This window comes from Delphinapterus leucas, chromosome 3 (assembly GCF_059928025.1).
Source record: "Delphinapterus leucas isolate spDelLeu-1000000601 "Yukka" chromosome 3, BTC_Dleu_Yukka2, whole genome shotgun sequence".
NCBI classification, from domain to species: Eukaryota; Metazoa; Chordata; class Mammalia; order Artiodactyla; family Monodontidae; genus Delphinapterus; species Delphinapterus leucas.
In genome coordinates this window covers 42,038,791-42,056,849 of record NC_143131.1, presented here as the reverse complement: position 1 = coordinate 42,056,849, position 18,059 = coordinate 42,038,791, and the positions used below count along the sequence as shown (strand labels likewise).

Genomic DNA, 18,059 nt, shown 5'->3' with positions numbered 1-18,059 from the left:
AGTTTCAAAATCCATGTGAACTGTAGTAATTATGGCATAAGATTATAGCCAATAATTTTTACCTCATAATCTACCATCCTTCACCTATATCAATTTAATCCAATAATGGAAAGGACAATTAGAATTGTCCTTTTCAGTCGTTTAAAAATAAATAAAATTTCTCCTCATATGAAAATGTCAAAATAAAATTTATTGTCAGCTAAAAGTTCTTCCTGTTAAACATTTAAGAAAGCACTGTCCTTGATTTCTTTAAGAATCTTATTTTCAGCCCTTTTACTTGCAATCCCAAATAAAATTTAATGCAACTAACTTACACAATAATAGAATGTGACCGTATATACTAGTATAAAGGAAATACACTCCTGTTCATAGATAAGAAAAGCATTAACTAGAAGAACAAGCATTTATCTAACTCATAAGCTTCCATTTTAGGCTTTCGCCATTCATTAGTCTTTAAGAAGAAATGAGATGAAAGGGATGACTGAGGCCTCACCTGTATGTGGATGATGTACTCAGAGCAACTCTGTGCTTGATTTACTATCATGGTCTTCTGCAAGCACCTTTCATTATTTTCTTTAAATAATCCCCTGGAGGTTACTCTGGGTGAATATTGGTCTGCATCAATTGTGATGTTATATACAATGGCTATAATAAAAGTCATAAAGAGATGTTATTACAAATAAACTTCTAAGGAAAAAGCAACCCTGTTTTATCGTGTCTTACTGGGTAAAGTCTTTGACTTCAAGAAAACAAAAACCAGTCTTTCTGTTGATGGCCTGTGAACCATGGATGGCCTATGATATTTGTAATTCTAGCTCTGGTATGATGTGTCAATATGTGACTGTGGATGCAAAGAAATGTGATTCAAAGAAACATGGCTTGATGCAGTGGAAGGAAAAGTAGATTCGCCCCCAGGAAATCTACTGAATGAAGTTGGTCAAATTACTTCCTCAAATACCGGTTTCGTTGTCCATAAAGTGGTGACGTGAAAAGGAAAGGAACTGTTGAGTGCCTACAATTGAACACATTCTTACATGTTATCTTATACAAGTTTTACAATAAACCTGGAACGTGGATATTATTATCCTATTTTTCAGATTATGAGCAGAATATTATCCTATTTTTCAAAATAATTCACCTCAGTTCATACAGCTAGGGCATGGTCAGAAATAAAGTTTGGGTAATTTTGAAATCAGATCCCATGTTCCTGCTGTTTCTATGCAGTTTTGAGGATTCACTGTTATTTGAGGATGAAGTTAGATACTCTAAGGGGACATGTATAGTGCCTGGCATATTCTAGATGCTTACTTGGGGGAAGGCATGTAACACTGCAGTAACAAGTTTTGAATCAGACGGATGCTTTGAATCCTAATCCCACCATTTACAAGCGTTAGGCAATTTGCTTAACCTCTTTGAACCTCCATTTCCTCACCTATCAAACAGAGTTAATACTACTAACCTAGGGAAATGGAAATGAGAAATGTGATAAAAATTGATGTCAGTAGCCAATGTCCAAACTATCAGAACCTTCAATAAAGTCTGCTGGCTACATGTCCAAAACCGAGAGAGAAGATCTGATACTATTAATAGCATCAAATGCCTTATTTGGGAGTACTCTGTCTTATTACCTCCACTATTTTAAAGGTTGAATATACTTCCAAAAGCATTCTATGCGTTACCTTTCAAATATCTGTTAGAAGTGATGTATAATTTTTCTTGCTCCGATGACTTAATGAGGTTAACAAAGATAAAATACAAAGGAATCAAGAACTAAAAATAAATGGTGAAAATAAAGCAAAGGACAAGTTATGCTGGGGAAGTGACTGTGGCTAGGACAAAGTTAGTAGGTGTGGTAATTATACTGTTTTATTTTTTTTCCAACAGCTTGGTAAAAATGATACATAGTCATATAGGCAATATAATAATCCTTTTAATGTTGTTAGCTTTAAACTGGAGTGTGCACCTGATGCAATAAATAATAGAAGCCATATGCTTTATAAATTCACTTTTCAAAGTCACAGAGCTGGGATTCCTGTCTGACATAGTATTATTGCCAGGTGATTAAGTGACAAATGACCATGACTGTGTGGACCTAAGGCATTAAGAAGAAGGATTCAAAGGGAAAGATGCCCAGTAGCAGGAGACCCTAGACAGTAAGTGGAAGGGAATGAAATTCTCAAAGCAGAACGCCCTTTTTGAGTGTGTGGCAACAGAAGAGGTGAAGTACAGTCGAAAATTGGGAGGAAGGGCTTCCCTGGTGGCGCAGTGGTTGAGAGTCCGCCTGCCGATGCAGGGGACACGGGTTCGTGCCCCGGTCCGGGAAGATCCCCCATGCCGCGGAGCGGCTGGGTCCGTGAGCCGTGGCCGCTGAGCCTGCGCGTCCGGAGCCTGTGCTCCGCAACGGGAGAGGCCACAACAGTGAGAGGCCCTCGTACCGCAAAAACAAAAACAAAGACAAACAAACAAAAAATTGGGAGGAAGATACATGAGACAAATCCATGCTTCAGGGCCAGGAGAGGTGACCTACCAGTCATTTCTGCCAACTAATAGATTTTCCAAATTAATCTTTTATATTTAATGTTTTATTCCCCCAGATTCATTGAAATATCATTGACATATAACATTGTGTAAGTTTAAGGTATACAACATAGCGATTTTATATATTGCAAAATAATTACCACAATAAAGTGAGTTAACATACCCATCACTTAAAACAGTTACAATTTTTGTGTGTGTGGCGAGAACTTTTAAACTCTCTCAGCAACTTTCAAATATACAATACAGTATTGTTAATGAAAATCACCATGCTCTACGTTCCATCTAGCCACTTCATGTTTATACAGTCATGGTTTTTGACTCAACTATCACGGCTACTGAGATGGACGTGCTACAAGGCAGGTCTGTGAGATGTGCTACTCAGAGTTGGGTCAGTGTTTGAACACCTGAAAGGAAAAATGCCAGATGAATATGAAAAGTAGGAAATATGGAAAGCGTGCCAAGATGTGAATCTAACTTTTTGTGTTCGTAAGCTACTTATTTCTTGGTATGAATCGTGACAAATAACCTACCTCTTATGTTTTTACCCTTTAAACTAGTTTATTTGTTCACCACTTAATGAAATAGCTGTAGGAACTACGGGTTTCTAAATTTTAGAGCCAAAATCTGATGAAGGGGGATTAGGACCCATGAAACAGTAGCAAAGGAAAGAAGGTAGTGTTGGATCAAGTGCTAAATCAATGGCTACGTATTGAGGGAGCTGAGACAATTGGAGCAGGAGAGATGGAGGTGAGATGCAGTGGTTAGAAAGACGTCAGAGAACTTGTGGGACCTCAGCCAGGCCCTGGAAGATGACTGGACCCATCCAGGGAGAGAGAACAACAGCTTCTGCTGACATCTGCACACAGCCTTCCCTACTCTCTCCTGCTGACAGGACATGCTTCAGACTTTCACTCACTTCTTCGGATTATTTAGAAAATGTAAAACACTGGGCACAAATTATATATTGTTTTATACTTTCTCATTATTTCATGCTTATTAAATTTTTAAGAATAGGAATATTTGATCCTTGTACTGAACACACTCTGTCGAGATCATGGCAAAGCCAACACACAGTGTGCTCATTTAATACGGGCTTGAGCTCAGTGTCATCCGTGCGTGCCCATGGTTTTCAGTTAGGAAGGTGTGGGTAAGAGAGACTTAAAGGACGACTGGGAGAGCCTATGATCATGTCATTGAAATTATGACCCTCAGCAGCAGAATGTTACGTTCTAGAGACGACGGACGAAGGTCTAAACAAACCTTCCACGCCGAATTAACCGTTCTCAGGCACCTCAAATATGTGGCAATTCAAATGTCTGCAAGACCCTTACTTCTTTCGGTTTCCAAATCCAAAGTATGGGTTATGTTCAGGACTAAAACTCTATAAGCAAACCTATCTGTTGTATAGATTATTTCAGGTTTACTCACCCACTTGATTGTTTTGCTTAGCGGGTCTAAACTTGGCGCTGAAACAGAGTTTAAGGTTTATCTCAGCGTTCTTGTTGAGCAAAGTGATTTTTTCTGGTGTGAATGAAGCAACTACAGATACATCAGCAATACTCTGTGACCTGAAAGACATAAATGTTAAAAAAGTTATTCTCAGGAAGTTACCCAGAAAAACCAGTCTTAGCACCTTATAGGAATGTGACCAAAAAATGGCATTAACCTAGCTTAACTGATCCCCTCAATAAATTGATTTGACTCCATGTGTCTTGACTTTTTAGAAGAATCAAATTCACCTTCAAAGAAAAGTTTGGCCACCATGGACTATCTAAAAAGGGAATGTCATAATATAGTAAGTATATAGCCTACCAAGCATGAGGCCAACCAAGGTGGCTACAGGGTGATGCTCACTGAAAGGTATGATTTCTTACAAAATTGTTTACAAATCAGCCATATAATTATGTGTAATCATACCTTGTATTATTTTAATGCTACTTTTAACTGATTTTAACTGATTTTATTCAGTAAATATATTTTCTTTTTTTCAAAGTCTTAAATATTAGTCTTGAGTTTTATTTTTTCCACATGAAGTTTTCATTAAAATGATGCACTAAGGGACTTCCCTGGTGGTCTGGTGGTTAAGAGTCTGTACTTCCACTGCAGGGGACATGGGTTCGATCCCTGGTTGGGGAACTAAGATCCCACATGCCGCGCACAGCGGAGCCAAAAAAAAACCAATGCTGCACTGAAAACAATGCATTTCATCCTTTAAAAGCACAAGTGAGATACTGTAAATAGCTTCATTGAACTCAATGTAATTTACTCAATAGGTAATTTTTTTTTTCTGTTCTTGACGTATTTGGACATTTAAAAAAGCACATTTTTCAGCAGACATGAATGGATAACTGAACTATATTTTCTTGGGGACTCTTGATCAAATTCTCTATTTCTTTTTGATTCCAGTCCTTCGCCAGCCCAATGTATTTATTTTTGTCCTTGACTCACATGAACCTTGAATCCCTTATTGTTCCCCACATGCTCTTCAACTCCTCCTGAGGTCAACGAGAGGTCAGCTAAACCTAAATAATGGCTTCTTGTTTATGACCAATAATTGTAAAAGATACCTTTTAACCACATGAGCAGTTGCACTTTACTTGTGTGGTCTCAGTGTTCAGTATTTTTAGAGCATTCTCATGAGAATTCTTTTCTGCAAGCTGAGGTAAGGCTATTTGGAAGATAATAATCAGAAATATCCTGAATACCATTTCAAGATCTTTGTCTTTTCAATGTACTTTTTCTGCTCACTATATAGAGAAGAGAAACTTGATTCTAATGTTAAGCAAATATTTTTTTCCTCCCACTGGGAAAAACATATTCCTTCCTCTATGCAAACTATGACATATAAATGTCTTAGAGTCTTATATAACGCATGTGACATTTCAATAATACCGGCACAGCAATCTGCTCTACTTAGCAGCCCATTTGTTCGGTAGCTAATTTGTGTCTGCCTCTCACTGACTCACCAGAGCTGAATGACCTGTCCAAAGGCACCAACAGACACATCAGTGATGGAATCCCCATTTAAATCTCCATAGCCATCCAGGGATCTCCCAAAGTACTGGAGGTGGCTCCTAAAGGCTCCATCAGACCCCAAGATTTTCTAAAAGAGCAAGTTTGAGATGAAATTATAGTGCATGACGACTGAAACAGAAAAAAGGCAGCATCTACATTGCCCTGGTATGTTCTTTTTTTTTTAATTTTATACTTTAGACTACAAGAATAATCATACCTTTAAATTTTATTTATCTATTTACTTATTTTTAACATCTTTATTGGAGTATAATTGCTTTACAATGTTGTGTATGTTTGTGCTTTATAACAAAGTGAATCAGCTATATGTACCCATATATCCCCATATCCCTTCCCTCTTGCATCTCCCTCCCACCCACCCTCCCTATCCCACCCCTCTAGGCGGTCACAAAGCACTGAGCTGATCTCCCTGTGCTATGCGGCTGCTTCCCACTAGCTATCTATTTTACGTTTGGTAGCGTATATATGTCCATGCCACTCTCTCACTTTGTCCCAGCTTACCCTTCCCCCTCCCCATGTCCTCAAGTCCATTCTCTACTTCTGTGTCTTTATTCCTGTCCTGCCCCTAGGTTCTTCAGAACCATTTTTTTAGATTCCATATATATGTGTTAGCATACAGTATTTGGTACGTTCTTTACATGGCCGTTTCTCAGGTTGTTTTATTCTCCACAGAATTCCACTGATTTTTCAATCACATCTTATCTGACTATCATTCTTGCAGCCACATTTTCATCAAAGAAATAGCATGAATCTCTCACATAAAATAACAAAGCAGTGAAAGATCAGTGGACTGGGAAGGAGTTGATGCAAGTTTGGGTCCTGATTCTTCTCCTAGCTCATTTCCTTCAGGTCTTTATTCAAAAGCTGCCTTCTCAGTGAGGCTTTCTTGGTCACCCACTCAAACACCTGATATCTCCCAGCCCTGAAAATTTATTCCCTATTTTAGTTTTTTTAAGTTCCTTATCATTTATTATTATCTGGATTATTTTATCTTATTTATCTCATTTTTCCCCTGTCTCCTCCACAAGAATGGAAGATCTACAAAGAGCACAGTTTTGTCTGTCCGGTACTTTACAGCTTTCCCAGAGACTTAGCGCTTGACACACAGCAGAGGTTCTGATGAATGAGTGCATGAAGCTATAAAACAAGAGGGGTGGACTGGATGGTCCACATGAGACTCTCTAGCTCTAAAGGAATGATACTCACATGTAAATAATCACCACGAAACTGGATTACCTGGGAATACCTCAGGCGAATGGTGCCCTCACGACCATTGTAGATGTACACAGCTCCAGAGTTCTGATTTTCCAAAGGTGAGCCAACGATCACATCATTAAAGCCATCCATATTGATGTCTGAAAGAGCTGCAATCGCTGAACCAAACCGAGCATTTTCAACACCCTCGGGGCCTTCCAGAAATTGGTGCCAATTCAAAACGCCCTTGCAAAGGGGAAAGGGGACAATTAAAGCAAACCTTACGTTAACATATACACACTACTATATATAAAATAGATAACCAGCAAGGACCTACTGTATGGCACAGGGAATTATACTCAATATTTTGTAATAACCTAAAAGGGAAAAGCATCTGAAAAAGAATATATCTATATCTGTTTATATATGTATAACTGAATCACTGTGCTGAACTGAAACTAACATGACATTGTAAATCAACTATACTTCAATTAAAAAAAGAGAAAAACTTACAATTTTTATAATTAAAATTCACAGCAAATGATGCCCAAACCAATTTGCAAACTGTTAAAAATGGATAGGATTTTAAACCTAGAATTCAAAATTCTCTATTTATGATGAGACATACAAAATATTTTTTTAGCAAGTAAGGTCATAGGCAATCAATCTGCTCATAAACCAAGGTGAAAGGAAGCAACTCTCTTTACTGTGGCTGCACAACCTACATAAAAGTGTCCATTTCTTTGTCTTTTTTCCCCCTTAATATTAGAATCCTCACTCATCTGTTTCCAAATTTTTTGATTTAAAAAGTTTCTGGTAAAAATCTACTAATCTCTTCAGTAAAATTAAGGTAGAGACAAAATAAAACACAGTATCTTAATTTAGTCCTTTGTTTAAAAACTACTGAACAACAGAGGCATAATTATAATGGCATAGAAAGTGAAAAATGAGGTTGTTAATATCCCATTATAAGACACACTGAATAATTCTGCCAAAGAAAAGACATTTTCTTGTGAAAGACACAGTCGTGTGGTTTTTTTTCTTCAGATTTTGAAATCAAGAATGGAAATATTTCATGACTTCATAAGAAAGCAATGCTTCTCACCCATGAAACTGGGTCAGTGTTGATTCCTTCTCCTCTATAATAACCTTATGGAAATCAATTTGTTGCTAAGTCTGGTAAAATACTGGAAGATCTTCTCAACTTCAACAATTAATGATAATTCAGACTGACTAGCAAGAAACATTTAAGAAACTGGGGATTTGTTAAATTTCCAAACTAGTAGATATGCTCTTCCCTTATTAAATACTCAATTGCACATTCTTTATATGCTTTAAAATTGTTTTAACTGCTTCTGATAAAGGGCTCTTACATTAATTTAAATAAATAAGGTAGGACAAACTATCACAACAGATAAATATAATATTTACTATATTAATATTAGCTTCTCTTTTTCCATCCTTTCTGTATCTGGTCACCTAATTTTCTGTGTCAACCTGTGCCTTTAATTTTGGTTTTCTTTCAGGTTTCACTAAGTTCTCTATACTTATGTGCATGGGTTTAGAGAGTTCAGTCTGCAAGTTGGAAAAACTGGGCTTTTCCATGTTAGAGTATGCTTAGTTTTATGTGCAAGGACTGGAATTTCCAAGACTTGGATATATACCTAAATGTTACACTAAGCAATGGAATTTCCTGACAAACCACTGTAGAAAGCATCCAGGAATATATGGAGGTTTCTAAAGTGCCTGGTAAAATTTGTACTTACCACTGTAAAATATTAACAAGGTAGCTTTGCCCTGTTATTGATATACCTTTATAGCAAAGAAGAATAATTGAATGAGATACTTGGGAAATACACAGATATTTGTGCACGTGTGTGTGTGTGTGTATGTATTTCAAAAAACAATGTACATTTGTAATGGCTTTATTTGTAAAGAGAATATGACCTCGTGGAAAACGGCAGGGCACTATACGTTAAGCTCTAAGTTATGATTATCAATGTGATTTTTAACACTATAACTTAATGGTGACATCCTCAAAATGATGAAATATAAACCATACTCTAGGACTTCCTGGTGGCTCAGCGATTAAGAATCCACCTGCCAATGCAGGGGCACAGGTTCGATCCCTGGCCCGGGAAGATCCCACATGCCTCAGAGCAACCAAGCCCGTGCGCCACAACTACTGAGCCTGCGCTCTAAAGCCTGTGAGCCACAACTACTGAGCCCACATGCTGCAGCTACTGAAGCCCACACACCTAGAGCCCATGCTCCGAAAGAAGAGAAGCCACCATAATGAGAAGCCTGTGCACCGCAACGAAGAGCAGCCCCCGCTCGCCGCAACTAGAGAAAGCCCGTGAGCAGCAACCAACACAGCCCCAAATAAATAAATTTATCAATAAATAAACCACACTCTATATGAAAATTATCATTCAATAATAAATTTTCTTAACTCTGCAAGAATGTAGATTAACTTTTATCTACCAATACTAAAGCAAATCAAACAAAGTCAGTTTAATAATTTTTTCTTTTTTACCTTTGTGATAGTAAACAGGTAGACTCTTCCTTCCTCTTTCTTTAGGTCATTCATGTACATTGGCGCACCTACCAAGAGCACATCTGTAATGGTGTCTTTGTCCACATCGACTGCACACAGCACACTACCAAAATAGGAGCCAATCTGGAGTAATAAAGCATATCGGCCTTAGGGTTCCTATACTCCTAGTATTACACTGAACTTCTGTGTGCTCACTCAACAAGCAAAAATCGAGCATTCGCCGCCTGTAAGGTGCTAGGTACCTAAAGATGGATAACATAGCCCCTTCTCTCCGGTTGTATCACAAGCTAACATTTGGTTCTTAGACCTCAGGGTGCACAAAAATCACCAAAAAAGTATCTGTAAAATACAGATTCCTGAGACCCATTTCCAGAGATTCTGATACCATGTCCATGGGGTGATCAAGAAAACAGTATTTTAAGTAAGCACTCCAGGTGCTTCTGATGCTGGTGGGTAAAAGACCACATTTAAGCAACACTTAGAGACTTTGTGAGAGGTTGTACACAAAGGCAGGAGGGGAAGAGGGAGGCGGAGCAAATAATTGTGCTTCCGTGGTAAAATATATGATAATAGAGGCAAGTAGCAAATGCTGTGTGATCAGAGTGCACAGAAGTCAGAAAGGCTTAGAAAGATTAAGTATTATTTGAATTGCATCTTAGAAGATGGCAAGGAAGTTGCTAGATGGAGTGGAGTGGGAAAGCACGAGCGACGTAAGCGTCCATGGCATGATCTGGGACAGTGGAGTAGTTCCCAGATAGATTGGGCTGGAGAACTAGTTGCTGATAAAAGGAAATGAGAGGCTGGGAATCTGAATGATCATCATTCCATCCAACCAAGGTTCAACGTATGCCTACGTGAATGCCTCTTGAGGCTTCAGAAATGAATCAGAAATGATTCCTTCCATAACACTTGCATTACTTTTCTCAAAATAAAAGCACCCTTCTTTAAAATATTAAAGAGGAGGGAAAAGTATGTGACCATAGCTGGTTTGTGGTCAAGGAAGTCAAAGACTCAGATCTTCTTACTCCTGGAAAGTCCATAGAGACAGTGGATCAGATTTAATCCCAGAGAAGGGAAATCTGTGGATAGTCGGTTTCTCTGATTTAAGGAAGAAAATTTTCTGTTGGCTGTTAGAGTTCAGTGATGCTCATTTCAAATATGTGCTAAGTCCATGAGTCAAAACTACGTCACAAGGAAACAGGAATCTATCAGCTGGCCTTTGCTCTCGTGGGCCATGACTGGGCGGCGTCACAGGTTCTGACTACCAAACCGTCACACATCACAAGAAAGTGGCAGAGAAGGGAGTTGTTTTACTTTTAGAAATGTCAAAGCCACAGGACACCTCGACAAGCCCAGGTGTCGCAGCTCAGTCTTTATAATGCTATCCTGCTCCCTTCTCCTTATTCCTCCTTGTAGGGGCTTGCCTACAAAGCACTGGTTAGGTGCCTGTCATCACTGGGCTTTAATGACAGCTTCACCCCATGAAAGCTATGTGGCCTTAGAAAGGTAGTTAAACCCTCAGTAACCTGTCAAAAGGGGATGGTAGAACTCAGTACCGTTGTGGAGATTTAAGGAATATTCAAGTAAACACAGATTACAGAGCCAGCTACAGGATAGGCACTCAATAAATGTTAGTTTCCATTTCTACTAACTTCCCACCTGTCCTGTTGTCCCTGAAATTAATTTCATCTTCTTAAACGATGGATTTACCTGGTCACCTCTGTGAGACTGAATAACTGTGATATTGCCACTCTCATTAACACTGTACAGCACTATCTGGCCGGTATAATTTGCCCGAGGAGCTCCAGCAACGAAGTGGACACTTTTTCCAGTAGAAATTGAAGCCACAGAGTAACCTAGGAGAGAAGGGGTCACAGAGTAGGTACTACTGAATATCTTGGCCAGATAGGCTTGTGAATCTAGCAGAGATGATCAGAGGTCCTCTTCGTTAGTGTGACGCACAGTTGCTAGTGATCCTGAGTGCACATCCTCCTTTTTCTAAGATAAACTGCTTCTGCCCCTTGGCCACCAGCACTGCCCAGTGGAGGCAGGGCATCTCCCTATAAAGCTGGCCCTAGATTCTGGGTTGTCCCCATCAGCCACTCATGAATCTGACACTCAACCAATATTTCTTGAATGAATAACAAAATGAATTTTAAAAGGTGGAAATTTGCACAGTTGAAAGAACATAAGCTTTGGAGTCAGACAGTCCCAGGTTCAAATTTTGGACTTGCCACTTAGTAAGTTTTTTATCTTTAGGCAAGTAATTAACCTCTTTGGCTCTCAAAGGTAAAATGAAGATAACAATATTTCCTTCAAAGGGTAGTTGGGGCTTCCCTGGTGGCGCAGTGGTTGAGAGTCCGCCTGCCGATGCAGGGGATGCGGGTTCGTGCCCCGGTCCAGGGGGATCCCACATGCCACGGAGCGGCTGGGCCCGTGAGCCATGGCCACTGAGCCTGCACATCCGGAGCCTGTGCTCCGCGCAACGGGAGAGGCCACAACAGTGAGAGGCCCGCGTACCGCAAAAAAAAGAGAAGGGTAGTTGGAAGGCTTAAATGTTATGTAGATAGAACAGCCAACTCAGGAGCTGTCCCGTAGTAGGTGCTCGAAATTGGTGTCTGCTTATTACACGAACAAAAAGACTAGGAACTCCAAATTGATATAGGACTACCACTTACCGTATTGACTCTTAGGAACTATTTCTATTTTGGAGAAACACAATCATGTCCCAGGAATAACAACTGCTGGAACAGCCAGAAGAGATTAATGAGTCAAATACACAGCGTTTCATTAAGTAGTTACGGGCTAAGGGCTGACTGGCAAAGAGGCAACAGAAATATGTGCAACAAATACAACAATTAGAGGATAGCTCAAGCACTTTGCCGAACTGACCCTGAGATTCAACAAGACGCTAGTTTAAAGGATGGGATTTAAATTTGCTGAGCCAAAGGCTGCTAGGCCTTACCTAAATATGAACTGTGATTTCTGTCTTGCAGAATTTGGTCAAAGGCTTGTTTAGGAAAGATCAAATGTCCATGAGGTGTCTGCTGGACAACAGTCCCACTCCAGTCATAAGCTCCTACTGCACCCAGCACCAGAATATCCTAAAATAATTGAAAAATGGAAAGCATTAACATCACCTGTAAAGCCTAAGAGTGTAGTGTGTGCCAAACACTGAAACAAATGGTCTAAATTTAAAGAAAATAAACTAAGCATGATGACGTAAAATGTATAGGAATTGCTAAGAAGAGAAGACACAACAGCCCCAAAATGGAAACACTTGTGCCAAGCCCACATCACCAAACCCAGACTTAATCCCGAACCTAATTGCAGTTTCGAACACCCCGCTCCCAGGAATGTGATCTTAACGGGTCAGTTTGGAATTTCCTGGTCAGCACTAGTGAGGTAATCCACCCGATAGAGCCCTTCTGTCCCCTACAGGAAGGTGACCGTTCCTGAACCAATACAACTGTTTCCCCTTCTGCCTGTAAAAGCCTTCCATTTTCTACAGCTCCTTTCTGTTGGTTAGATGGGATGCTGCCTGATTCATGAATCATTAAATAAAGCTGCTTAGATCTTTAAATTCACTCAGCTGAATTTTGCTTTTTTAACAGACTGTGTGTTGATATATCTCTGAATTGTTTTGACACATTTTGTGCCGGAAAAAAAGCCTTCCCACGGGCTGTGTTACCTTGGGCTTTGTTTAGTACAACACATTTTAAAGATAAATCCGTACCACAGCACAGGAGGGGCACACAGCCATCTTCAAATTCCATGCAAAGGCACATGCTTGCAAACGCCAAACAGTTGTGAGCCTTTAGCAAGGAGTCAGAAGTGAGCCTGCAGCCTCGCATACTCCTAAGAAGAGCTCAGGATATGAGGCATCCTCCAGAAACAGGAAGTGCTGCTGCCAGAGGAGGAGAGGTGGGCGCTGCTACCCCAGACCTGTCCTGCTGGGCCTCTTCTGACCTGGTCTGTCTTCAACTTCTTTCTCTTTCTTCTTTACTCCTTCTCAAATGTTCCTCTAATCCTCTCTATCCTATCCCATCTATTTGAATATGGCACAGCTACAAAAGGAACCTGAAGCTGTGACACTTGATATGAGAAGAAACTGCCCTTGGTCAGCACCAGTGGGGAGGGGCCAAAGAGGACCGGCCACCGGGATTGACTCAAAACCCAATCTGAATATTCGAAGGTACAAGTCACCCCAGAAGGTAGGGTTGGTCAGGATGGGACTTCTTATTTTTAAGTTTTTGATCTTAGATCTTAGAAAACATCAAAGATACGATTTGGGGGGTTTTTTGTTAATTTTTTAAAACTTATTTTATCGAAGTATTTACAATGTTGAATTAATTTCTACTGTACAGCAAAGTGATATGGTTATACATACATTCTTTTTCATTTTCTTTTCCATTATGGTTTATCAAGATATGATTTTGGAATGAAAAATACAAAGCCATTAAAAAAATAGCAAACAGGGAAATAATGTGTCCCATTTTGAGGATAAGAGACCATGAAATTATGTGAATGATTTGTCATAAATCCAGGACTCTGAATCTGGGTGCAGGAAGGGGCTTCAGGGAGTGTACAAAACCTCAAGATATTGTGTGAAAAATTCTCTCTGTGTGGGTTCACTTAGATTTTTCCTGAGGGAAAGACCCATAACTTTAATCTCCAACAATTGGTGATCCAGAAAAGGTTAGCACACCTTTTATTATGGAGAGAAATAAGGTGATCCTGGTCCTTTATTCTGCCAATCAAATCCTCTGAGTTCATACTGTTCCCCGAGCATTTCCCAGTGTCACCTCTTTGCCTCTTTTACTATTATTACTACTGCACTCATATCCTGAGTAGAATTAGAATCAGAGGCCTGCGAGATGGATGTTTCTAAGAAAGAATGGACTTCCCTGAGCTAAGAAGATGTCCCATCTCACTCTTTTCCTAACTCCTTACTTTTTCAACTATTTTTTTCTGTCTCTGCTCTTAGAAAAAAGATACGCCGGCAACTCAGAATTCAACAACAGTGATGACAAGAGTGTGTGTTTTTAACAAATTTTTCCAGTAGTTAATTGATATAAAGAAAATTCCTGCAATGAAAATACCTTTAATTAATATAGTGCCTGTTCCCTGGAGCACTCAAAAGCTTTCTTGTATATTATCATTTTTTTTCCCATAAAAATATCCCTGTGAAATACGGAAGGGAAGGCATTATTAACCTCTGTTTTTCAGATGATAAGCCAGCAGAGCAAAGAAGCTAAATGACTGTGACTAGAAATGAGAACTGCTGATCACTAGATGGCTGTTTTTCCCACTTTAGTATGGGGTTACTGCACCCAGAAGTATTAAGGCAAATGTTATCTGATATACACACATTTTGAGGAGAGTAATCCGCGCTGAATCCCACTTGTGACATTTCCATTTGAAAGTTGTCTCCTCCTTGAACAGTACCTAGGAAACAGTTTCAAAAATCATATCACTGCTATCAGTCTTAAATAAAATTTTCAAACAGATGTGCACACGCGCACACACACGCACGCACACACACACACACACACACACACACAGTGTTCTGATGTCCACTCAAAAATATAGAGCTGGCAGATTCTGAGAGAGAGGAGTCTCTAAGGAAGTGTTCTAACAGATGTAGAAATCCATAATGCTTCTGAGGTAGTGTCTGAAGTTGGCATTAATCTTGATCATGCATTAATGTATTTGTCGGCATACTTATGAAATTTCTGATACCAGAGAACACTCAGCATAGGGGATGAGGTAAGATGAAAACTGACATGATTATCTTTTTAAAAAACATTATCATTACTTGCTAAGAATCTAACTGAATTTTTAGCTTTTAAATATTTGTAGTAATAAATGCACATATATCTCAGATGCAGTTGGAGGAGCCAGGCAATTGCTCTGTAGTGAAGACTGTGCTGAGAGATATTTGGATTAGGCTTCAAGAACTAGGATTCAAGACTGAGTAGGAATTTTACCAATTGGGAAGTTGGTCCAAGTTCTACATATGTGCTTGCCTCTGACACTAGCACCATAAGACTCAATTAGAACTCATTTTCCATACATGTAGCCAAAGCGGTTACATTTCACTAATCTTCGCAAAAAGGAAGCTAAATTTCTGGACTGCCACATTAATGTAGAGAAGAATAAAAGTTTTTAGATAGACCCTTCCAGTGGATAATCAGGAGATAAAGATCTGACTATAGGGATTAATACTTAATTTACACAATCCCCTTGGATCCAGCTTCTGAAGCAGTACTTGATCATAGTAGGTGCTCAATAAAATATGACAGTTATTTGGGTTAACCATCAGGAACCAGGATTTGGGTCATGTGGGACTTTTTACCAACTGGGAATTGTGTTCTAGTCCTGCTTATAGTGAGCTCTTGAACACATGATATTTCTATAGAGACTAGACCTTCCAAGGCCATAGAAGTAAATTATTGTAGATCTGGTAAGTAAAATGTTTCCTCAAAATCTGAACTATTAAAAATCTTCACTGTATTTTTCTAATTTTAAAAGTAGACATGTTTGTTGCAAACAAATTCAAGAATTTCAGAAATTATGTAACAGTGTAAAAAGGTAACATTTTTTATGATTACAAAAACTGTTTACAATATGGAAAGGTATTACTATTTACGATTATAATAGATATTACTAAGTTGCCACCCCAAAAGGTTATACAGTTTATAATCTTATAGTGTATGAGCTTTTTTGCTTCCCCATAATCTCTCCAAGATTAAACATTACTAATCTTTATCTTTTAGACACAAAGTAACATTGATTTCATTTATACTTTAAAATAATTACTAAAATTGGGAATATTTTCTTATGTTTATTGGCCATTTGTATTTTATCTTTTATAAACTACTTACTCATCATTCTTTGTCTATTTTTCTTACTGATGCTATTTAGGAGTTCTCTTTATATAAGGTATATAAGTTAACATTAATAGAACAAGCATGGTAATAAAGAACTCTTTTTTTAAGGTTTTTGAAGAACATATTATTTTATTTTTAATTTTTATTAGAGTATAGTTGATTTACAATATTGTGTTAGTTTCAGGTATAAAGCAAAGTGAGTCAGTTATACATATACATATATCCACTCTTTTTTAGATTCTTTTCCCATATAGGCCATTACAGAGTATTGAGTAGAGTTCCCTGTGCTGTACAGTAGGTCCTTATTAGTTATCTATTTTATATACTGTATAGTAGTGTATATATGTCAATCCCAATCTCCCAATTTATCCCTCCCCACCCCCTTACAACCTGGTAAACATCAGTTTGTTTTCTTGAAAAAAATTTGAAAAAAATTCTGGAAAGAAGGAGTTCATTTACCTTCAATGCTGAAAATTTGTTCTCCTAATGTCCCAGCCTTTTCTAGTAGAGCTGCTTCATCAGAAACATTGAAAAAGTATCTTTCTGTTGGAATACTGGCAATTGCTTTAATTTCTTTTATTAAATTTTTAGTATCAAGGGCATTTCTGTTTAAGTACCCAAGAACCTTGAAAATAGAGGAAGAGGGGAGAAGGCCATTAGTGTTGTACTTCAATTTTCCTATTCGTATTTTCTAGGCTATTTCTGAACACAATAGGCCCTCTAGAGAAGTAAATCAAGTAACACTTCCATATCCTCTTCATTGACAGGACTGCAAATCAGCAAGAAGCAGAGGTAGAGTAAAAATATTCTTTTATATTAAGCTATGAACAGCCAATAAGAAAGTGCAGTCTTCAGAAGTGATGTTATAAAGGAATATTTACCCATCAACTGAAAGACAAGTAAAAAGAAAAGCCACTTACTGCTATGCCAAACCTCAGTATATTGTCATCGTTACATTGATCAATTACGGCTTTCAACATTGAACCATCATGGGATTCACCATCAGTTACAACCACCATGACTTTGGTAGCACCTGGTCGTCCACCAGCAGCTGCTGAATAAGCAGAATCTCTGTGGCAGGTAAAAGAAAAACTCAATCAAAAAATAAACTAAACACGTGGACCTCTGGTTAGAAATATAAATATGAAACTGACTTCTTTGAGCATAACCTACTGTGACTTAGAATTTCTCTGTCAGTGCTGGTGACTTCTGAACTACGTTCTATTCGTAGCTTGTAGAGAAACATATAAAAATATAAATCTTGCTTGGCATTAAAAATAACTTCCATGGTTTCCATGGTGTGTGGGTGTGTGTGTATTTACATCAGGAATCCTTAGAATTATCTTCTGCTAATAAGATTAAACTCATCAAAACTAATCAACAGGGTAAAGATATTCATTCCTGTCATAAATATTACTCATTGGATCTGCATTTATTTTTTTCAACAGTAAATTGTGTTTTAAAAAGTAACAAATATACGTGGTAAAAGAAATCCAAAGCGTTTGGAAAGGTGTAAAACAAAAATTTCACACCAAGCCACTATTCCAAAGGTAATCATTATTATCAGTTTATGTTTCCTTCTAGAAAATGTTTCATCTAGAGAAATATATGCAAAAGTTACTCCTTAAACTTCTATAAAAATGGGAACATATTCTCTGCAGCTGTTTTTCATTTTGATGGAGACTCTCCTCTTTGTCTTTGATTTTGATTTTCTGATTTTATTTCTATACAATTTTTAAAGGTTAATTTCCATTTACAGTTATTACAAAATATTGGCTCTATTCCCCACGGTGTACATCCTTGAGCCCATCTTACACCCAGTAGTTTGTGCCTCCCAGTCCTTC

The 18,059-nt window shown here is 38.3% G+C and overlaps 1 protein-coding gene across 1 annotated transcript in view; it reads right to left on the bottom strand.

The window, feature by feature from the left end:
* Window positions 1–18,059, bottom strand: part of ITGA2 (integrin subunit alpha 2) — a 107,414-nt gene that overhangs the window by 27,429 nt on the left and 61,926 nt on the right. Inside the window, exons 8-17 of the mRNA XM_022597700.3 lie at window positions 17,136–17,286; window positions 16,675–16,840; window positions 14,694–14,770; window positions 12,288–12,426; window positions 11,033–11,178; window positions 9,302–9,445; window positions 6,808–7,011; window positions 5,505–5,641; window positions 3,967–4,106; window positions 494–645 (exon numbers count right to left, since the gene is read on the bottom strand). Of these exons, the coding sequence (XP_022453408.1) occupies window positions 494–645; window positions 3,967–4,106; window positions 5,505–5,641; window positions 6,808–7,011; window positions 9,302–9,445; window positions 11,033–11,178; window positions 12,288–12,426; window positions 14,694–14,770; window positions 16,675–16,840; window positions 17,136–17,286 (1,456 nt within the window). The remainder of the gene's footprint in view (window positions 1–493; window positions 646–3,966; window positions 4,107–5,504; window positions 5,642–6,807; window positions 7,012–9,301; window positions 9,446–11,032; window positions 11,179–12,287; window positions 12,427–14,693; window positions 14,771–16,674; window positions 16,841–17,135; window positions 17,287–18,059) is intronic.